The sequence below is a fragment of the Lichenostomus cassidix genome, chromosome 5 (assembly GCF_008360975.1).
Source record: "Lichenostomus cassidix isolate B80296 chromosome 5, HeHo_3.0, whole genome shotgun sequence".
NCBI classification, from domain to species: Eukaryota; Metazoa; Chordata; class Aves; order Passeriformes; family Meliphagidae; genus Lichenostomus; species Lichenostomus cassidix.
The window spans coordinates 30,818,124-30,837,552 of NC_139486.1; the positions used below are offsets into that span (position 1 = coordinate 30,818,124).

General features: G+C 36.4%; 1 protein-coding gene across 2 annotated transcripts in view; it reads right to left on the minus strand.

Moving 5' to 3' along the window:
• Window positions 1–731: 731 nt before the first annotated feature.
• Window positions 732–19,429, minus strand: part of RASGRP1 (RAS guanyl releasing protein 1) — a 36,599-nt gene continuing 17,901 nt past the window's right edge. For both annotated transcript variants that reach the window (XM_085062035.1, XM_085062036.1), the window contains exons 4-17: window positions 18,425–18,495; window positions 17,012–17,143; window positions 15,868–16,021; window positions 12,553–12,726; window positions 11,709–11,825; window positions 9,765–10,040; window positions 8,523–8,603; window positions 7,791–7,895; window positions 6,700–6,809; window positions 5,893–6,037; window positions 5,141–5,177; window positions 4,393–4,539; window positions 2,790–3,163; window positions 732–1,423 (exon numbers count right to left, since the gene is read on the minus strand). In XM_085062035.1, the coding sequence (XP_084918161.1) occupies window positions 1,289–1,423; window positions 2,790–3,163; window positions 4,393–4,539; window positions 5,141–5,177; window positions 5,893–6,037; window positions 6,700–6,809; window positions 7,791–7,895; window positions 8,523–8,603; window positions 9,765–10,040; window positions 11,709–11,825; window positions 12,553–12,726; window positions 15,868–16,021; window positions 17,012–17,143; window positions 18,425–18,495 (2,058 nt within the window). In that variant the 3' untranslated portion in view covers window positions 732–1,288. The remainder of the gene's footprint in view (window positions 1,424–2,789; window positions 3,164–4,392; window positions 4,540–5,140; window positions 5,178–5,892; window positions 6,038–6,699; window positions 6,810–7,790; window positions 7,896–8,522; window positions 8,604–9,764; window positions 10,041–11,708; window positions 11,826–12,552; window positions 12,727–15,867; window positions 16,022–17,011; window positions 17,144–18,424; window positions 18,496–19,429) is intronic.

Here is a 19,429-nt window from a genome sequence, read left to right on the forward strand (position 1 = left end):
ATTTAAAAGTTTTGAGGAGCATGAAGTGGACTTTTTTTCTGATGTCTGTATGCGTGATAACAAATCTCTGATAAATACAAGCAAGTTTTACACAACTCTACAGATTCTCTTGGAATGCAAATGCAATTTTAAAATTGACTGTTCTGACAAGTAGATTTATCAGTAACTTGAAAGACTGTTTCATTGTCTCAACAATATATACATATTTGTCTCAACAATATATACTTTGTCTCTTAAGTTACCTCCCTCACACCTTTTACTATACAAAATTTACAGACCTAAGAGCTCACTCATCTTGACTCTTTATGTAAAGTGCATGTGAAAGCTAGGAGAGAGAAAATGGAGAAACATTATTAGGAGCTTTGAAATATAGTAGCTATTGCACTGAGATTGCTGTACAGTTTTCCTCATTATATGGCTCTAAAGGTTCTACTCAACAATGTAGAGTTGAACATGAGAGAAATATAATGACATGAGAGAAATATAATCAACCTTGTCCCAGATCTACTGTATGGGGACTACAGGTTATCCCTTAAGCCAAATAAGTTGTATTAAATGTTCCAAGTCATGGCATGGAACACAAAAATGGAAGCAGTATTCAATGTCAATCTTCTATAGTCTCACTTCTCTTATGTTAATAAAGGTGTTTGAGCAGCAGAACTTCTAAAGCTCTGAAACAGGTTTAAAAAATTGTCAGTTTATCCTGAAGTGTAAGGATCAATCAAATATCATAAGCTTAACTACTTATTTTAATTTTCTTATTAATTTTTGGAATTCAAGATAACAGTTCACCTCATGGTTTCAGCTCCAAGGAGAAGGAACTGTTTTGCTTAATGTAGTATTTCTATTGTTTTACTTGGCTTTATCAAACATTTGTTTCTACGAAACTGAGTTTGGGCCAAATTTGAGGTAACACAGTCTTATGAATAGCTACTTTGTCAGAACACCCATACAGTAAGATGTGCTGCTAGCAGTCAAGTCACTGGGGAATCATGGTCTTCAATGTGAACAGAGGGAACAGAGACTTAGCAACACTTTTACTCCTTTTAAAAGCAAACCCAGAAGATATTATTTTCATTGCACACATAATGTTAAATTACCTTAAAAGGTCAAAGGAATGATTTTATACATTTGGGAGTGCATGTTTAATAGGGAAATGTGTTGAGTAAAGAGAACATTTCTGCTTAACATCCTTCAGATTCTCTCTCCAGTTCACTTGATAAAGCAGCTTTATCACAGTCCCTCTTCCAGTCTTATATTCTTCCATAGGAGATTTTCCTCTCATCTGCTAGGAGCAGTCTCTGTGTTGTAGACTGTCAACTACGTGGTTTCTTTTCTGGATTGTAAGAGATTCAATTGTTTTATGTGCTTGTTCCAGCTGCATCTTTAAACCTTCATTGTCTGCCTTTAGAATATTCATTTCCTAAACAAACAAACAAAGAAAAAAAATGGTATTTTATTCTGCAAGTGTTTGAGGACTGTCTGGTTGTATATTTAGATTGACTGCCATAAACATAAATTAGTGTAGCTATTATCAGAACCAGTAACTTATTTGAACATTTCCACAGTCACTGCTCTGTCCTTTGTGTATACTCTCACAACTTCCCAGCAGCTGGTATCTGACAGTCGTGTCCACAACCTGCATTTATCCACCTTCCACTGTACCTCATAACAACAGTAGTCTGGGGAAACAACAACATGGCTCACACTTTACTATTGCAGAAACTGATGTACCAGAGGGCAAGCCATTAATTTATAACATCATCTGCTGTTTAGTAATTGAGGTCAGGATCTGATGAGGGAGCAAGGATGAGTGTAAATTATGGGACTACAAGAATGGGGACATTTCAAAGAATGAGTTTTTACAAATTACATCCATGCTTCACATCCTTGTTGTATTGAATATACTGTTGATTGAAAGGGAAGTGGCTTGTACTGGAAGATTCTTATCTTAATCTCTAATAAACCATCTTTCATAAAAGATGAGTTTGCTTTATCATCAGCAAGGAATATTTTGGAAGTTACAGTGATCATTCAAAGATCAGACTGTGGTCCTGTTGGACTTTCCATGTTGGTTCATCACAGAATAGTGATAAATACTGAGTAAAAGGTATGAAAGTAAGTCTGACTTTGTTCCTTGTAATTATGGCTGTATCCACCCAGCAGTTGCATTACTGATACTGTAACAGTCTCTTTGTCTGGAAAGGTGTTTCTACAAACCTGAATTGGGCCTTGTTTGAGGTGACACAGTCCTATGAATACCTACTTTGTCAGAACACTTGTAGAGTAAGGTGAGACACAACTGGGCTGATGCAGCTGAAATGTAGCAAGAAGCATCATGTCTGTTCACAGCAAAATTTCTTGGTGGTGCTTACACTTGTCAGTTGAGCAAAAGCAGAGCTCCCTACCCTCCTGGCCCCATATATTTTGTCACTTAGGGGAGCAGAGGCCACCAAAACCAGGAGGAAATTCAGACCTATGTTCCTCATTTTATGGAGTAACATTCAGTCCTGAGTGATTGGATTATGCTCACATTCTAGAACTGACAGAGATCAGTGTGATCATAACAAGGGCCTCAAAGCCCTAAACAAGCACTAAAATTTATAATTGAAAGGAAGCATTGCTGGTAATTAAAGTGGCTCAGGCTTTATGGTGCCATTTATGGATTATTTAATTGCAATTAATTACACTAGGGTAAAGTTACACCTTCCCACCCAGCCACTCCCCCACACATCAACCACTTGACCATACTATTGTGTAAAACAGAATTTGTTCCATCACATATGTACCTGCTCAAGTTCCTGGTATGAAGGTTTACAGCTGTGATGCTCCTCCTTCATTTTCTGGCTGGACTCCTTGTTTTCCCATTTAACAAATGCCTTTCTGCGGCCTAGAAGTGGGCTTGGAAATGTGGATACTGGAGCTGCCTGGAGATAAGGATTTTCTGGCATCCTATGTTCTTTCTTCTCTCTCCGCTTACGACACACATCACCAGCCAGCAGTACAGGATCAGTCTGTGTACTTTTATGAATCACAGCTGGTTTCAGTCTCACTGAGATTTTCTGAGCTGAGGAACCCATGAGCATGATGGTTCGGTCCTTGCTGTCTTCACTGTGCTCCACTACTTCTCCATTAGGAAAGGTGAACGATCCTTCCTCTTGTCCTTTAAAATATATAGGTAAATTGAGGCAAGATCATCTCCCAGAAAAGGAGAAACAGGAGCCATAGTAATTAAACATGATTTTAATAAATTAAACATCTAATCCTTACTGAATTTTACATTCATTGCTCTCCAAAATATGTGTCATTACAAGTTTCTCAATATTGTGTCTCTTGGAACATCTCTTTGCCCTCAGTAACATAGATATGGATCAGGAAGAACAAAACAGGTGTGGCATTGAGGTCAGCTAGAGAAAAACTTTGATACGGGTAGGAGGTGATTATTATGTAGTGCTGCAGTCATTTCAGACACAATCATAGAGAGGCACGTAATTCGTACCAAGAGAAATGGGCTGCATTGAGCTCCACGTAAGTGCTAATAGGAAGCCTAAGGTGGAATCCAGCAGTATGAGTCTTAAATACAACAAAATAAATTGCTAATCGAAGTGGTGGGAAGCAGATTTGAAGAACATTAAGTACAGGCAAAGAGCAGAAGAGAAATTCAAAGAAGGTAAGTATGGAGAGTTGGAACATCAAAAGAAAAATAGAAGTAGCCTGGTGTTTTTCAAGGACAACACTTCCTTCTTTGGAAGCCTATATGGTAATACACAGTAAGAAAATTTTATACAACTTGTTTGATATAAGGAGAAAAGAATGGAGAGGTGTAGATTTTTCTTTTCCAATTGTGTGAAAGATGGATGGATGGAGTTAATAGATTCAGCTACTGAAGTGGAAAAAATGAAGACAATTAGCTGCTGCTTTTCCAAGCACACAGGTATGTAAGAAAACTGACGTTATAAACTCTACATTAAAATCTGAGTCAGAATTTTAACAGTGCAATAGTCACTTAGTGCTACAACTATGCTAAAAAGCAAGACTTGGTTGTCACAAGATGAGAGAGTTAAGGAAACCTGTCAGCTCTTCATGTCATAGCATCTATTTCTCATGGGAGTCTGGCAGAAGATTTACTCATTTTTTGTGGTATTTGTGCACCATACATTGTGTAGCATGACAAAGAGATCTCCCAGAAAGGGAGTTCATCCTTACTCAGTGTAGAGCAGGAATGGTATTACTTGACACAAGCTAACGTACTCCTGATTCTCGTTTCTATGTTGATAAAACACTGCAGTTAACTAACAGAACCTAAAATGATGCTGTACGACTCAGCTTTAAAACACAAAGGAGCAAAAGAAAGATTATCTACACATTTTGATATTTTTTATGGAATCTCACCATGGAATTGTTCTTTGACTCCTACTGGGCAGAGGCTTGAAGCAAGAGCAGATGTTGGGCTACTGTCTGCAACTGAAGTTTTGGGTCTTCTCTTGCACTCTATCACAACCAGGTCTTTGCATTGCTTGTGACAGTTCATTCCACAGTCTGTAAACAAAATGACATTTATGTGATTCAGTGGCTCTGGTGTGGCATCTAAAGCAGCTCTCACACTGCTGCCTCCCTGGGAAGCAAGAAGCCTTCACTGGTGCTCTCCACATTCAATTACCTATAAAAACATACATCTGTAAAACACCAACAATATCCCTTTGCTATATATGTTTAAAACTACTTTTGGTTACGAAAATACAAAATGACAACATTCAGTCATAACAGTGTTCTGATTGTAGGAGCTGCAGAGAAAGCAGATGAGGAAGCAGTATGAGGAAAAAAACTGCAAAATAGATGTTGAGAATGTGCTGCACAATATTCATAGACTGGTGATGTTTGCATCCAAGGGTTTGCTCCCAAACCCTCTGAATTCAGTCATGTCTTGCAAAGCACTGGAGCCGTCAGTTACAAGTTCCTTGATGTCTGTATTTCTTCTGGACCATCCATTTGTCATACTATTCTTGAATCAGTCTTTTACTCCCTGGGAGGTCAGATTAAATGGGTCCGTAGATATAGCAATGGATCTCAGGATGGTAACAGGACTTTGCCATTCACTATTAATTATGGATTAAAATTAGCAAAGTGTAAAGTACCTTACCTTTGCATCTGTACCCTTGTTTAATGACTCCCCATAGCTGAAATTCAAACAAACAGAAAGCCTATGTGTTAATATATTTCTCTGCATATTTGATACCTCCATATAAAGAATACTCTAAAAGCTCCACTCTTTTCTAAGATCTGAGCACTTGCAGAATAGCTTGTTTTCCTACACTTCTAATCATAAGGTCAAAATAGAACTATTTAATGCCTTAGCATAAGGTAAATAGAATATTTTCTGTGTATTCCTCAATGACATACAAAATATCTTGAGCTAGTCTACTGAATACATCAGCAGATCTGATAGCTCCTTGAGAGGTTGTGGAGCTGGAGTAGATGAAGAATTCGTCTGTCTCAGCATCCTTGTTTGATCTCAGCTGAACCACAGATTGGTAGGGCAGTCAGTTTTATTAAATCTTCTGTGCCACAGGCAGGGGGCATTTCATGTCTATATCAGGACATGAGTTCCATCAGCCCCGTGGAACAGAAGGATTTGAAAGTCTTGCCTGAGACTGTGTTTGGTGACACATCCTCACTCCACAAGGTATCAACCATGTTTAAACATATTGGCACTGCCAAGAGGGGTGTAAAGGGTACCTTAAATAGCTACAGAGGGCAGAAGTCTGGTGTTCTATATAACTTCACTGATGTTTTATATAGATCCATTTTAATATATGACACAAGGCAATCATGAGATTAAAAAGGCATAATTCCAAAAAAATGTTAACATAATTTACTACAAAGTAAGCTTACAAATCCAGCACAGTTGTCGCAGAAAGTGGGCCTTAAGTAAGTGGTCTCTTGGAAGTTGTGAGCAAAGCCAAGTCCTAATTTGGAATAGATTGAGCTAGCTCTCATAAAGTAAGCTGTTATTTCATCCCTGCTAATCAGGCCTTCCCTGGAAATAAACAAGAAAAGTTGTTTGTGAGACATATATTCTGGTAAATGCATAAGGAGAATTAAACATCTTTTTCTTCACATTTTATAATAGCAATAGTTTAATGGGCAAAAAACTGAAGTGATCTCAGTAATCTTGCCTATTCCTTCCAAAATACACAGAACCTTATCTGCACATTTAAACTGCAGACTGTCAGGATAAATGGAATACCTGCATATGTGATGCAGCCTAAAAACTACTTCATAGTAAACCTCTGACTGATCACTCTTGTATTTTTCCATACTTTAACATGTTAAGAAAAATGTTCCAAATTTTATCAAAATATACATTTGCCAATTTTCTATTTTTAAGGGACAGCTTTGTCATAGGAAAATTCTTTACTAGTATATACTGAATATCATGTGAAAAATATTTCTGTTTCCATTCTTCCTTCCTTCATGTCTGTTCCTCCTCCTGAATCAGCTTGGTTACCTCTGCTGTAAGCCCATAAAGATGTCATTCCCAACACATTTCAAAGATGCTTTTGTCACTTATGTTTTCATCACTTGTTTGTGTCCGAAGAGGATGCTTTTACTACCCTAATGATAAAATACAATTTAAACACAAAACCTCCTAAATCCCTCTCAAAATAGATGCTAAAAAGTTGGTAAGCAGGTACTCACCAGTCCTTAGCCATTACACAAAATGAGAATGGAAAACTGGCAGCAATCTTTTCAAATTCTTCCTGGGAAATGTATCCATCCTGATCATGGTCATAATTTTTGAAGACAGACTGTGCAAGGTAATAGCAGAATAGTTTACAATGAGGATGGTCTGAATGACCACTTTAGAAAGCCTCCACATTTGTTATGGATTTCCTCTCCCATCTTCTCTCAGTGTCTATTAAACAGTGCACCAGTCTTAATTCCTTTTTTTGCTTGAGACTGAAGAGTATTATAATTCCTTGATTTGCAGCAAAACATAGATAAGCCAACACAGGCTGGACCAAATGCTTCACAACACAATGACAGCTGTTTTTTACATCTGCTTTAAGACCATTCTGCCCACATATACAACTTGAATTAATGCTCTCAATTAGTGCTCTCAATGGTGGTTTCTGCAGCCAAATCAGTGTAGCTACCTAGCTTATTTTATCAGTTCTATGGCAGAATTGTCAAGCACACACATGCTTCCACTTGTGGAATGCATTACTGTTTGTCTCTGGACACAGGGCAAGGAGCACGCCTAGATCAAATTTAGAAATATATTCCAAAACAGCCTTTATCAAAGGATGCCTCACTATGTTAGAAGTTCTTAGAAAGAAAACAGATGAAGCAGCCAAGCAAAGACAAATTCTTTACCTCTCTATCCAAAACAGTTTTGGAATCAATCACCTTAACTGGTAGTTTTCAATGAAGTGAGGCAGCCAAAAGAAAGAGAAAAAGCAATGGCTGCTTGTAACAAAGCCACTGAGAAGCTTACTGTCACACTGCATCAAGAACATGATATTGGAGTCCCTGGTAGAAATGGACTCCCTGGCTCATTGAAAGAGTGACTCTGGAAGAACACAAACCAGCATTCATGCTTCCTGCTGCCTCTTTAGCCATTGAAAGAATTTCCATCTGTGCCTCAAGGGCCACTGCTCCTATTTACAGGTAGGCAAAAATACCTGCTTGTGAGGACAGAAGTCCCATTCTTGCATTTTCTCATACCTAGAGATTAAGACAACAACAGATTTACAATAATGTGAAGGACACTGGCCAACCTTACTTACATCTACCATCCTCTGAACGTGTTTGCTGACAGTTTTTGGATCAGGTTTTGGGGCCACTCCTGAGGCCCAGTCTGCAACTACTGGTGGTTTGGAAGGTGTCAAAGGCTGAAATAAATTGAATGGAACTTCATTAGTGCCACATGGAAAGATTTTCAGTATTACTCATCTTCCATTTGTGACAGTGGACTGCAGAAATGACTTGTTGGACCTGACATCATTCATTTGATAATTACATGATGCTTCAGAGTAAGTTCTTCCTGGAACTGCTTGAAACAGTAGTTATTCCTTAAATGGTTATAGTTTGCTGACAGCCCTGTAAAATCACCATCTTTTCCATATTTATAAAACAAGAACAAAACTACTACATAACATTCATGGGTTTCCTCATTGGAATAATATAAGAATTCTCCATTTGAAAAAAATAGTATCAACTGCAAAGATTGAGACTCATGTCATGTTTCTACACAGCAACTTCATTTGTCTTTGTGTTCATATTATAAATCTAATATGGTGTCAACTCTGCCATTTTTCCAGCTTAGGCATCATCAACCAAACAATTTAGGTTAACAAATTTCACTCAGTTCATAAAGCTAAAATGTTTTCAATTTAGCATATAATAAAATAATAAATTGAATGCAAGAGATAATTTTTTTTTAAAAAAATATTAAAAAAAAATAAATAAAATCACTCATAAAACTCCTCCTTTTGTTAAGAATCTGTAAAGGCCCTTACAGCAGCTCGGTGACTTCGTGGCTCTCGTGCATATGAAAGTTCATAAATTTCATCTTCTGTGTAGTAAAGATCAAGAGACAGCTGAAAACAAACACATTAGTTTAATCCCAGAACAGTCTCTACTACTTTATAAACTTGTTACTAGAATGCATTCATATTTTTGGGTGCATTTTTTTAAATTTAGATTACACCAAGAAAAACATGAACTTAAGCTGCACAGGTGTTCACAGTGATTTGAAATGTGTCCAATTCTACATTCCAGACTGTTATCTGGAAATCTGTAACACAGAGTATCAGGAGTTCAGAAGCTCCTGAATTGAAATGAAGTATTTTGTCTCATTTATGTCCTGTCATATATAGCTGCATGAAATTATGGCCAAAGTTCTACCTATTTGTAATAGCCATTTTTATAAAACATTATTTAAAATAAAAACATACTTGGAATAGTTTAAAACAAAACATTTAAAACAAGTAGCAGGAAGAAGTAAGAAATTCACCACTTCACATAGCTTTATTTCAGGCCTTGGGCATGTGTGCCTGATTTCACACAAGAGTGCTCCCTGAGACAGCAAATAACCTCAGGCGCATAAACATTTTTACCTATTATCATTTTTCCTGAAACAGGGCTTATAACCAGAAAGTGGAAGCAGACTATCTAATTTTTCCAAGATGAAAGGCCAAGCAAAACTGAGAAACAAGAAAGGAAGATTTACTATTTTACAGCAGGTAGTATTTTAACTTACTAGGAGAAGCTAAAACAATTGTTTTTAAAATCTCCTAGGTAGTATCAATTTTTCAGTAGCAGGGCACTGACTAGTTATGACTGGAAGAGCAATACAACAACTTTATTTGACTGATGTTAATCTCAGACAGTATTTTAAGCACCACAAGATACCTGGCTTGAAGGACAGAACTTTTGTGTGATTTTGTTTTCAATACAAGGAATCTTCCCTATTGAAAGCCCAGAGAGTGCATACTACTATAGTGAGACAGAAACATTTCCTTCCCTTACAGAAATAATTGGGAGCATACTGCTGCTCTGGCACCTCTACCCTTGCTGCCAGATAAATCAGTATCACCAATTTTATCTTTTTTATTCCTGTACATTTACCCTTAGGGGGGGGAAAAATCTTACAATCTTATGTATTCATAATTAATTACTTAATGGAATGCTCTATTTAGTTGTTTTATAGGTATATGAAATTTTTTATTGGATGTATTTATCTTATCTAACAGACTTACTGTAAGCAGGTGAACAAGGTCCATATTAGCCTCCAGGGGAAGTGGCATTTCCTGGAGTTGTATCAGCTCATCTATGTGGTTATACAGAGAATATAGTTTGTATACATTAATTTTTCTGTCCTCCAAGTAGTCGGGCATGCCCTCATACAGGGATATCAAGTCTTTCAGGTGGACCCCAAGGATTGGGATCTTAAAGTTACTGCACTCGTTATAGGCTCGTCGATAACTATCATAATTTCTGTAAGATGAAAGCAATTCTGTCATTTCATTAAACACCTAAAAATAAAAAGAAAACAAAAGAATCAACGGTGGTTACTGTTTCTGTTTTTGTCATACATGTTATTGTTATTGTTAAGGAGTTTATTCACAATGACTCTTGAAAAAGATTAAAAAACTTCAAATGAAGTCTAGGTGTTCTAGATTTCCGATACATATTACTACCTGATTTATAGGTAATTACAGAAAGTTAATCTATAGCCTAATCCATAATGCTAATCTCCTTACATTCCCAATTTAGTAAAATGAAAATAAATAAGATTCTCTAAAATCAGGGGGATCTGTGTGTAGTCAGTGCTTAAGAACAGCACAAACTCTCTAACATTTATAAAATGTTCACCTTAAAATGTGGAATGTATTCTCTGACTTTCAGGTCACCAGCTGGAATTGCTGGAAAGGTCCTGGCAGAGAAACCCTAAACTGTGCCATCATCCCACTGCAGTGTGATCAGAAATCATACTGTGGTTCAAGGTGGCAAATCCATCTTTTTAAGAAAACTTTTTCCTTGGAAATGGATTAGAAACAATATCTTGGGTTTTTTGTAAAGACCAAATTAATCTTCAGTCTAGCAGTATAAGTATTTTCCTTGTTTAAAAGTATGCAGGCACAAAGTTGACTCATAACATTATAAAATCAATGGACCAACTTTTTCTTTGGGAAGTTCCTGTCAAAGTTCTTGGCAACCTCTACTAATTCTTTGATATAATTAAACCTCAAAGTGTGTTCTTGAGTCACTAATTACCAGCCTTTTTTACCTGCTTTCTATTAGCACTGGTATACAATTTCTTAAAATGACAAAATTTGAAAAACAACGTCTTTCTAAAATAAGCTTTCTAACTGATTTATAGATTCTGAGAGCTGTAACCATTTCCAGTGGGAGGTCACACTTCAGGTCTTCACTCCAGGTGTGCACTGTTCATTTAAGTTGATCATACTGTGATCAAAACAGGCTCATTAGATATCTTTACAAAATCTTTCAGGCCTCAAAAAAAAAAAAAAAGAATCTTATTCTCTTAAAAGGAAGTCTCTTAAGAATCCATTTGAAGGCTTCTTAAGAAACATTGCTAAAAAATATGCTTTCCTTCCCATTTTAATAGCTTTCATCTGTATTTAACAAGAATTTAACTGGAAATTAAAATCGATTCCTAACATTCCACTTTACTATGTGTGTGTTGGGCTGAGTTTGTTCAAGTCTGAACTTAAAAAAACCTGTCATAGGGAAAAATCAGATGAACAAAACCAGTCCTTCTGCTCAAAGAGGAGAGTTCTGTGCTGGCATTTCACAGACTCAGGATGGTCAACGTTGCTATGGATGACAATAGTTTTGTTTTCAAATGTTCTAGAATCCAATTCTCTGTTTTCATGTTTGAGTATTATTCTGTACTACTTCATGCAAATGAAGATGCAGCTCATCACATCTGAGACTAAAGGAGAAACCTTAGAGAATCTATACAAGTCTTGAAGAAAGGTGGGGTTGCAATAAGTGTAGGAGTAACTGGTGAGGCAGAGATGAAATAAAATAAAAACAAATAGAAACTCTCCAAAACCAAAGGAATTCTTGTTCTGTCTTTCCATCTTATCTAATGAAGTAAGGCTGCTTCTAGTGTGTGCAGTGACAAAAAAAGTTAAGGGTTATCTTATTTGTAAAGTTACAGAAACAATACTAACCTTAATTACATCATGAGGAACACATGAGCTTGTTTCCTTGAGCCTGGAAATGGAACTGTGACAGAGACCTCCTATCACTGCCATTAATGTGTTGAAATTCTGCAGCTGGTGGAGCTTCTGTGTTGACATAAAAATAAAAATAAAAATCAGTGTTTATAACTTAAAGGTTCAGGTTGTTCAATGTGCACACCCAAATTTTAATTTCCTCTATTGTCTTCCTCTGAAGTCTTACAAGCTTTGTGCCATTTGACTTCATGTATTTTGGTAATGAGTTGTGATTTTACTGGGTGTAACATGGACTTATTCTACTGTTATCAAATCAAATATTAAGTTTTCAGATACAGTAAGTTTTCAAAGTACCTCCTTAGTACTTCCCCCTCTTCCCACAGTCTACCACACCTAAGAAACACCGCCTATTATGTTGGTTATGACTGCAGTTGAATTAGTATGCAAAGAATACAAATAGGACCATGGCCCTGCTTTTATCAAGAAAGCTGCTCCTGGTGGAATGCTTCTAATTACAGCCAAAGGCATAACAGTGGCTCATGCTTTGGAAAGCTTCACAGCAACAGCTGGGAATCTCACATGCTGACCCAAAAGCAAGTCTAGTTTTTCAGTGAGAACAATTTCTTGAGAATGAACATGAGAAAGTCCTGGTGCCATGACACTGCAATATCTGAACACTTGGTAAGACAGCACACACACACAAATACCCATGAGGTGTGTGTGAACCAGGAGAGCAGTGCCAACACTGCCAGCTCACCCTGCAGTAGCAGCATGGGAAGAGCAAAATGAAGAGCTGTATCAGAGAAAGACAAAATAAACATGTCAGATTTTAACTGACCTGTGCAACATGGATAAACTTGATGAACACTTCAGCCCGAAGCTGCGGGGTTGGTCTGCTGAGAACCATTAGCTGCACCCACTGAGAGATACCATTGCAAAGAGAAATTGATCTTTCCATTGTTGGATTCTCTTTCACACAACTATTCACAATGTAGTTCTGATAATCTGAGAACTTAAACAAAAGAAGTATAAATGAATATTGAATATATATTGAATAAATGAATATATGTTTTTATATACCTCATGACCTGTGTGCAGAGTTCTGCTTTTCAAATGAAATATAAAAGATATATTTTACACCTTAAATATCTATAAGACTGAAATCTTTGTTTTGTAAAAGCTTTGTTAAGTTCAAAGTAGGGGGTTTGACTAATTGAATTAACTGAAAGTATCTTTTTGCTGAAACTTGGGAGCCTTGGCTCTTATAAACCCCAGGATGAGTAGAACTGGGGCTTTCCTCCCAGCCTCAGTGGCTTCATGGATTCATTGAGTCTAGACTTCTATACAGAAGGTTAAACTGAATTTAAATTGTAATCTAATAACTCAACAATAGTTTAAGAGTTCACGGTTCAGTTTAAGTAGCTGGGACACACTTCAGAATTAAGCTATGCTAATGCAAAAAGCAGGTTCAATGAGATTAATATGAAACTGAGATAAGACCATTAAGAATGAGGGCTACAGATTCCTTAATATTTTTAATACAGCTTCTTTAATTAAGGCAATGTAAAATTGTTCAGTGACACAGATTTTTTTAAAGCCCTTCTTCTATTAAGATTAAAGAGAAGTAGCCATTTGTTTTTGTTGATGCAATTTTTATCCATTCTCTTGATTTATCCATTAACAAAAATACAGAAGAATTTGAATAATCAGAAAATGTTGCATGGGATTTTTATATCCATTCTGTACTATGACCACTAATACTAACATCTTACCAAAAACACTCATAGCTGTATGAGACATATATTCCTTTCCACAGGAATAAGTGGAATGGTATTGATCTTTAAGCAAAGGACATAAATTGTCAGGCTGCTGTTTGTTTCTTACTCTCCCTCTCTCACCTTCTCGCAACTTCATAAATTTTTTCCATCTGTTTAATAAGAACTATTATAATTTCAAAAGCAGATATGGCAGCAGACACCTCCAGATTTGTCCTCTTATTAAATTAAAAATGGAAGAAATATTGTAATGAGTAGAGCTGTCTCTGAGATTCCATAGTACTTACGTTACAATTATCCTTTGAATTTTGAACTCCAGCCAGGTTTGGCTGCGTCTTGAAATTTAGGCAACTACTCTATGCAGATAGATAATTTTTCAATATCTGACTACATAGTTATGGACTTCATAGTAGTTTCAGTGCAATTATAAATCAGTTTATATTTTATTCTCAGCAGCCATCTCCTTCAGAAAAGATTTTATTTTTAAATGCTGAAAAAATTGATCTCTAACATGCTACTTAAAAGTTTCAAAACAATTGTGGGGCACAAATTTATTAATGAGGCCAGCTGTAACAAGATTGTTAGTGGCAGACTCGGTAAAGAAGTTCAGGTACTGAAATAATGCGAGAGTCTGTTATTGTAATGACTAACTTAAGAGCCTCCACGGGAATGCAGAATCCAGATTCTTACAAAAGACTGCAGCCTCCCTGTACTTTATGACTACAAATTAAAATATTTTCCAAGCACCAGCATACCTTCAGTCATTACTCTGTGAACACCACTCCCTGCATTTTAATTTGCTGCAAGATGGATGGTATTTCATGGAAGATTTTGCTGTGTGCTGTGTATGTTCAGGGGATCAAGTATTCCCTTCTGATTTTCAAATGACCAAATCTTTAAATAGTTATTTCAGTGACAAATACCACAGCAGGTCATTTTCAGTCTTCCTCCCAGTATATGATCCCACATTAGAATAACAAAAGGATTCTGTGGCTTAGCATATCATGAACATATTCTGTAAAGGTGTAATTAATATAGCTAACTATTAATTACACATTATTTTCTGATCTGAAGTCTTGGTAAACTCAATTTATACAAAAACATACGCAGGTACCCTGCATGTGAAATGTATACACGTATGTAATTGTTGGAACTCCATGACACATCTGACACTCTGACTAAAACCATACTTGTTAAACTCATTAATTATCTTATATGTGCACAGAGGTTTTGAAAATGGTAAGTTATATAAGCTCTGCATATTATTACTGCCTACAGGCAGCAATCTGTGCATGACTTTGGCTCTACAGCTTTTTAACACAAAACACAGAGTCACGTACTGTCAGCTCAAAATAAAGTACACTAAAACATGACTGTGAAATTTTCCACCATCTAGTGAGAGCTCCTTTTCTTGCATGGGTTCAGCTTCAAATTGTAGTGTTACGAAAAACCCACCAAAACCAACTAAATAACAGCAACAGAAAAAAAAAAAAACCTGAAAAAACCACTTTGCTTTCACTCTTATTATCCCATGGACTTTGCAAACCTCCTAGGTTTTGGTCTCTAACATCCACTTTTCCATGTGTGAACGGTATCAGGTTTAAATAGAGGTAATGTTATAACATACAACGATGCAAGTGAAGCCAAGGTGCATAGGGAGGTTTGCATCTTATCAGCTACAAACATTAATGAGAAAAAAAATCAAATAAAAGAAAAAATAAATTCAATAAATCCTTAAGAATTGTTTGCGTACATGAAAGCTTGTATAATAAAATATGTTCATCGCCCTTTACATTAAAAGTGGCATTTTCTAAAGTGCTTTCTAATCTCTTGTCTTTATTTTGCTATGCACAATCAAGGAAGGCAAGGAGAGCCCAGTGGACACCTTCAATACAACCCGTTAATCACTACACAGCATTGCTGCACTGCTCACTGCAGCCACAGAAGATTAAGATTCTAGGAGAATATTCCAAGTTTCCTTTAGCCCATTTCAGCCTGATTACTGATTTGAGTCAAAGTACACTGCTTGTTCCTGTGCCCAATGACATCCCTTGTTCTAACAAAAAGAGATTCTCTGGAAGAAGATCTTGGATTTGCAAGAAGGTTTACTCCACTTCCTTCCAACTGATCTTGCCTCAATCATTCCACAGCTGAAGTTCATTCTCCCTCCCATATGGCTGCAGCAGAAGGGTATTTACTCAGAATACATTCCACTGGCCACCTTCCAAACCAGTAAAATAAAACAGAGTCTGGAAACAGACTCAGCATATCCAACATCTTACATGGCAGAGTTAATCTTGTAATACTACCTCTCTGCAATACCTTCTATGTCCTTCCCATCTTTACTTAATATAAACAAATAAATAAAAATAACTTACTGATATTCTTCTGAAAGACTTGAACTCAAGATAGGTGAGGTGGTCTGACAGCTCCTCTGGCTCAAGGTGATCAAAAAGAAGTGAGACTTTCCGTTTCTTACTGGTGTTGGCTTTTACACGCTGAGTTAGCTTTCTAGACCAATCCCTAGAATTTCTTTAAAACACAATTATTTACGAGTTATTTACTGAAGAGCAAAATTTTCCTCTTTCCCTAAGTCAGAGGTAACATTGTTTTTAAGCCTTACTGCAAAAAAAGGGAATTATTTGAATTTCTAAACAGGAAACTCCTTTCGTGCCTTAAAGACTGTATAACAAAGTACTATTGTTAGTCTTTCCTGTATTGATGTATCACATTAAGTACAACTGTCTTACGAGACAGCATGAAATTCTACATAATTTCTGCAATCAGTTCTGCATTTCCAGAATAGCTGTTTGAAATTTTGTCTTCATTGAACACATCCAGCTCTTCTCCATCTAATAATTCTTAGATTTCCCTGACCAGCCTCTGAGGATGAAGTGTTGCCCTCTGCTATTGACCCACAGAGTAATACAATTTATTTCAACTTGAAAAACTAAATATCCTCTTTCATAACCAGATACAAAATGTGTGCCTAATTCTGCTCTGCTCTAGCCTGTACATTTCAAAGTACAAATTGACACTTGCATGTCAGTTTTACTTTTCCAAGGTTTTACTCTTGAGAGGACACGTATTTTATAACCAAAATAATCTAAACAATATCAAGAGTCAATGTAACAAATTATGTCCTCATTTACCTTTGTTGCTAAAATATAAACAAACTTTTTTTACGTCATCTGTTCCCCAATCAAATCGTATTCTCCTTTCTCACTGATTTCAAGTGATCTTGTAAAATCATTAGGCATCTACAGATTTTCTAAGTTCCCTGGATAGAGTAAAACTTAGCTGTCACAGAGAATCAGCACAAAGTCTACACTGCTGATAAATTCAATCTAATCCATTCTTGAAAGGCATTCTGTTCCACTACACAATGTATATTTCAACTGTAATGAAGTATAAATTCTTCTAAAGATAGATAACGTATGATTTATGAGAGACATTATATTTGAATAAAAGAAATTCAAAGCAAAATTTGTTTTCTGAGTATATTGAGACTTCAACACTCACATTTGAGATGTGTCAATTAGACGACAATGTAACTCCTCACCATTAGCTCTAACCAGTTCTTGAAACTCCTTCATAGTTGTGGATAGTTTAGAGTCCATTTTGAACATAATCCAGAATTCTGTAATCCAATACCTATTGAGTAATTAAAAAATACACACACCAGAAAAAAAAAAAAAAAAGATTTTGCTCTAACACCAGTTAGGCTGAAATTTATATATCAGCAAGTAGGTACCCACTCAGGTGTTCACTCCCTCCTCTCCCCCTGCAGCAAAATAGAGTAGAGAATAGAAGGGTGAAAAAACCAGAGAAAAATGTGTGGGCCAATATAAAGACAGTTTAATAACTAAAGGGGACACAAAAGCGAAAATTTTTAAAAAAGCAAATGATACAAAGGCAAACACCATCTCCCACAAGATGCCCAGCAACTTTGGAATTACTACCCCCCCAGTTTTTATTGCTGAGTATGACCCTGTATGGCTTGGAATGTTCCTTTGGTCAGTTCAGGTCAGCTGTCCCAGCTGTGTCCCCTGCCAGCCCCAAGCTCAGCCCAGCCCACACTGGCAGGGGCAGAGTGAGAAACAGAAGGCCTTGATGCTGTGCAATCAATGTGCAGCAATAGCTAAAATGCTGGCCAGACCCATAGCCAGTACTATACACGTAAAAATCTGTGCCTGTTGGAAAAATGAAAATGCACATTCTTACGGATGCATGTTTGTATGAATTTGCCTAGAAGCAAAAATGTTACCAGATCTCACACAATACCAAAGCATTCTGGCATCACCAATCATAATCTGCTCTGAGATAATAAAATAATCACAATTTAAAACAAATTCTACTCTCCTGTTACTAGCAATTTCCCCTTTTGGGTAAAAAGGAGGTACCATCAATCTATTAGAGCTGAATATTTTTCCTCTCTTCTGTTTTCTCCAAACTGAGATATCAAACTTTATGATACTTAATAGGAATTTAAAAAAAAAAAAAAAGTGTTCCAGGATCATTGCAAACGACGAAGTAGAATTACCAAGGAAAAATACCTACCAAATGCAAAAGAGTTTTGCTTAGTATAAAAATATCTGCAAAATCCCACTTCATTTTTAATAGACCTATACAATATTAGACACACTTCTATCAATTTCTGACCACTGTCAATTTTCACAGATGTTTAAGACACAAATACATACAGACCCAGTTCAAAATTGTGACCCAACAACTCATGCACTGACTTAAACAGATCTGCTCAAAGCCAGTTGGACCTTTTTGTTTAAAGCTGCTCAAGTGAACCTTGAAAAGCTGAAGTAGAATACCTGTTTCTCTTTTTAACATCAATTTAAGATATGCAAAAACATATTTATGTATGTCACATGGATAACTGCAGACTAATGACTAATAGCTAACAACCACGAACATACTTACCTCACAAAATAGCATATCTTTACACACAGCATGGAAGAGTTATTTTCTAAAGCATTAAGATAGGTAGAAAACTGTTAAGGAAAACCACATTCATTCATATACAATATAAAATGTAACATGCTAGATACTTCCCAACCTGTAAGCAGTAAGAATCATCCTGTTTATGGAAAATATTATATCAGATTAGGGTTTTACACAAATATATACAAACTATATCCCAAGGTTGTTACCAAAGCTTATTGCAACTATGCCTACTATGAGCAACATTGATGCAGTTGCCAGAGTACTGAGTGATGTTAAGTAGTGGAGCGACTCCGTTTTCTACATGTTTCCTTGCAACATGCCTCACAATTGCTAATAAAACTTGTGCACTGGCACATCTCATTATAATTTGAAACAGTAATACCAAATTTATCAATCACTGCATTTGTCAGGAAATCTTTTTCAGCTAATTACAATTCATTGGAGCTTTAAAAAATATGCTATTTTCTTTTAAATGTAACCAGTGGTATACAATGATAGAACAAAATGTAACATGCCTCTCCATAGTAACCTCACCCTTCTAGCTACACAACAGTTTTCAACTTGCTCTGACAAATGAAAGAAACACCCATATTTTTGGTCTATTAGCTCTTTAAAACATGTTTTGATATTGTAGCCAGTGTCTGTTGAAGACATGGAAAATCCATTTTGAAAACGCATTATGCATGTCTTGATTCTTCTGATGGAGATGACACACACATTTTCAGGTCTGAAAAACATAATTTAATGAAAATACCTTGTGGATGCACTCACAATCTGATTGAAATTAACTGCAGCCTAAATCTACCACAGCTGAGGAGACATGCCATCCACCCTTTTGATGCCTGATGGGTTTTTGTCCTTTTTCATTATACTTTTATACTCTATTTATAACCTTTTCACCCTTTCCCACTCCTGTATTTTTTACTCCCTGTATCTAGCCCCACATGTTTATAACCCTTGTACCCTTGCCTTGCTCAGAAT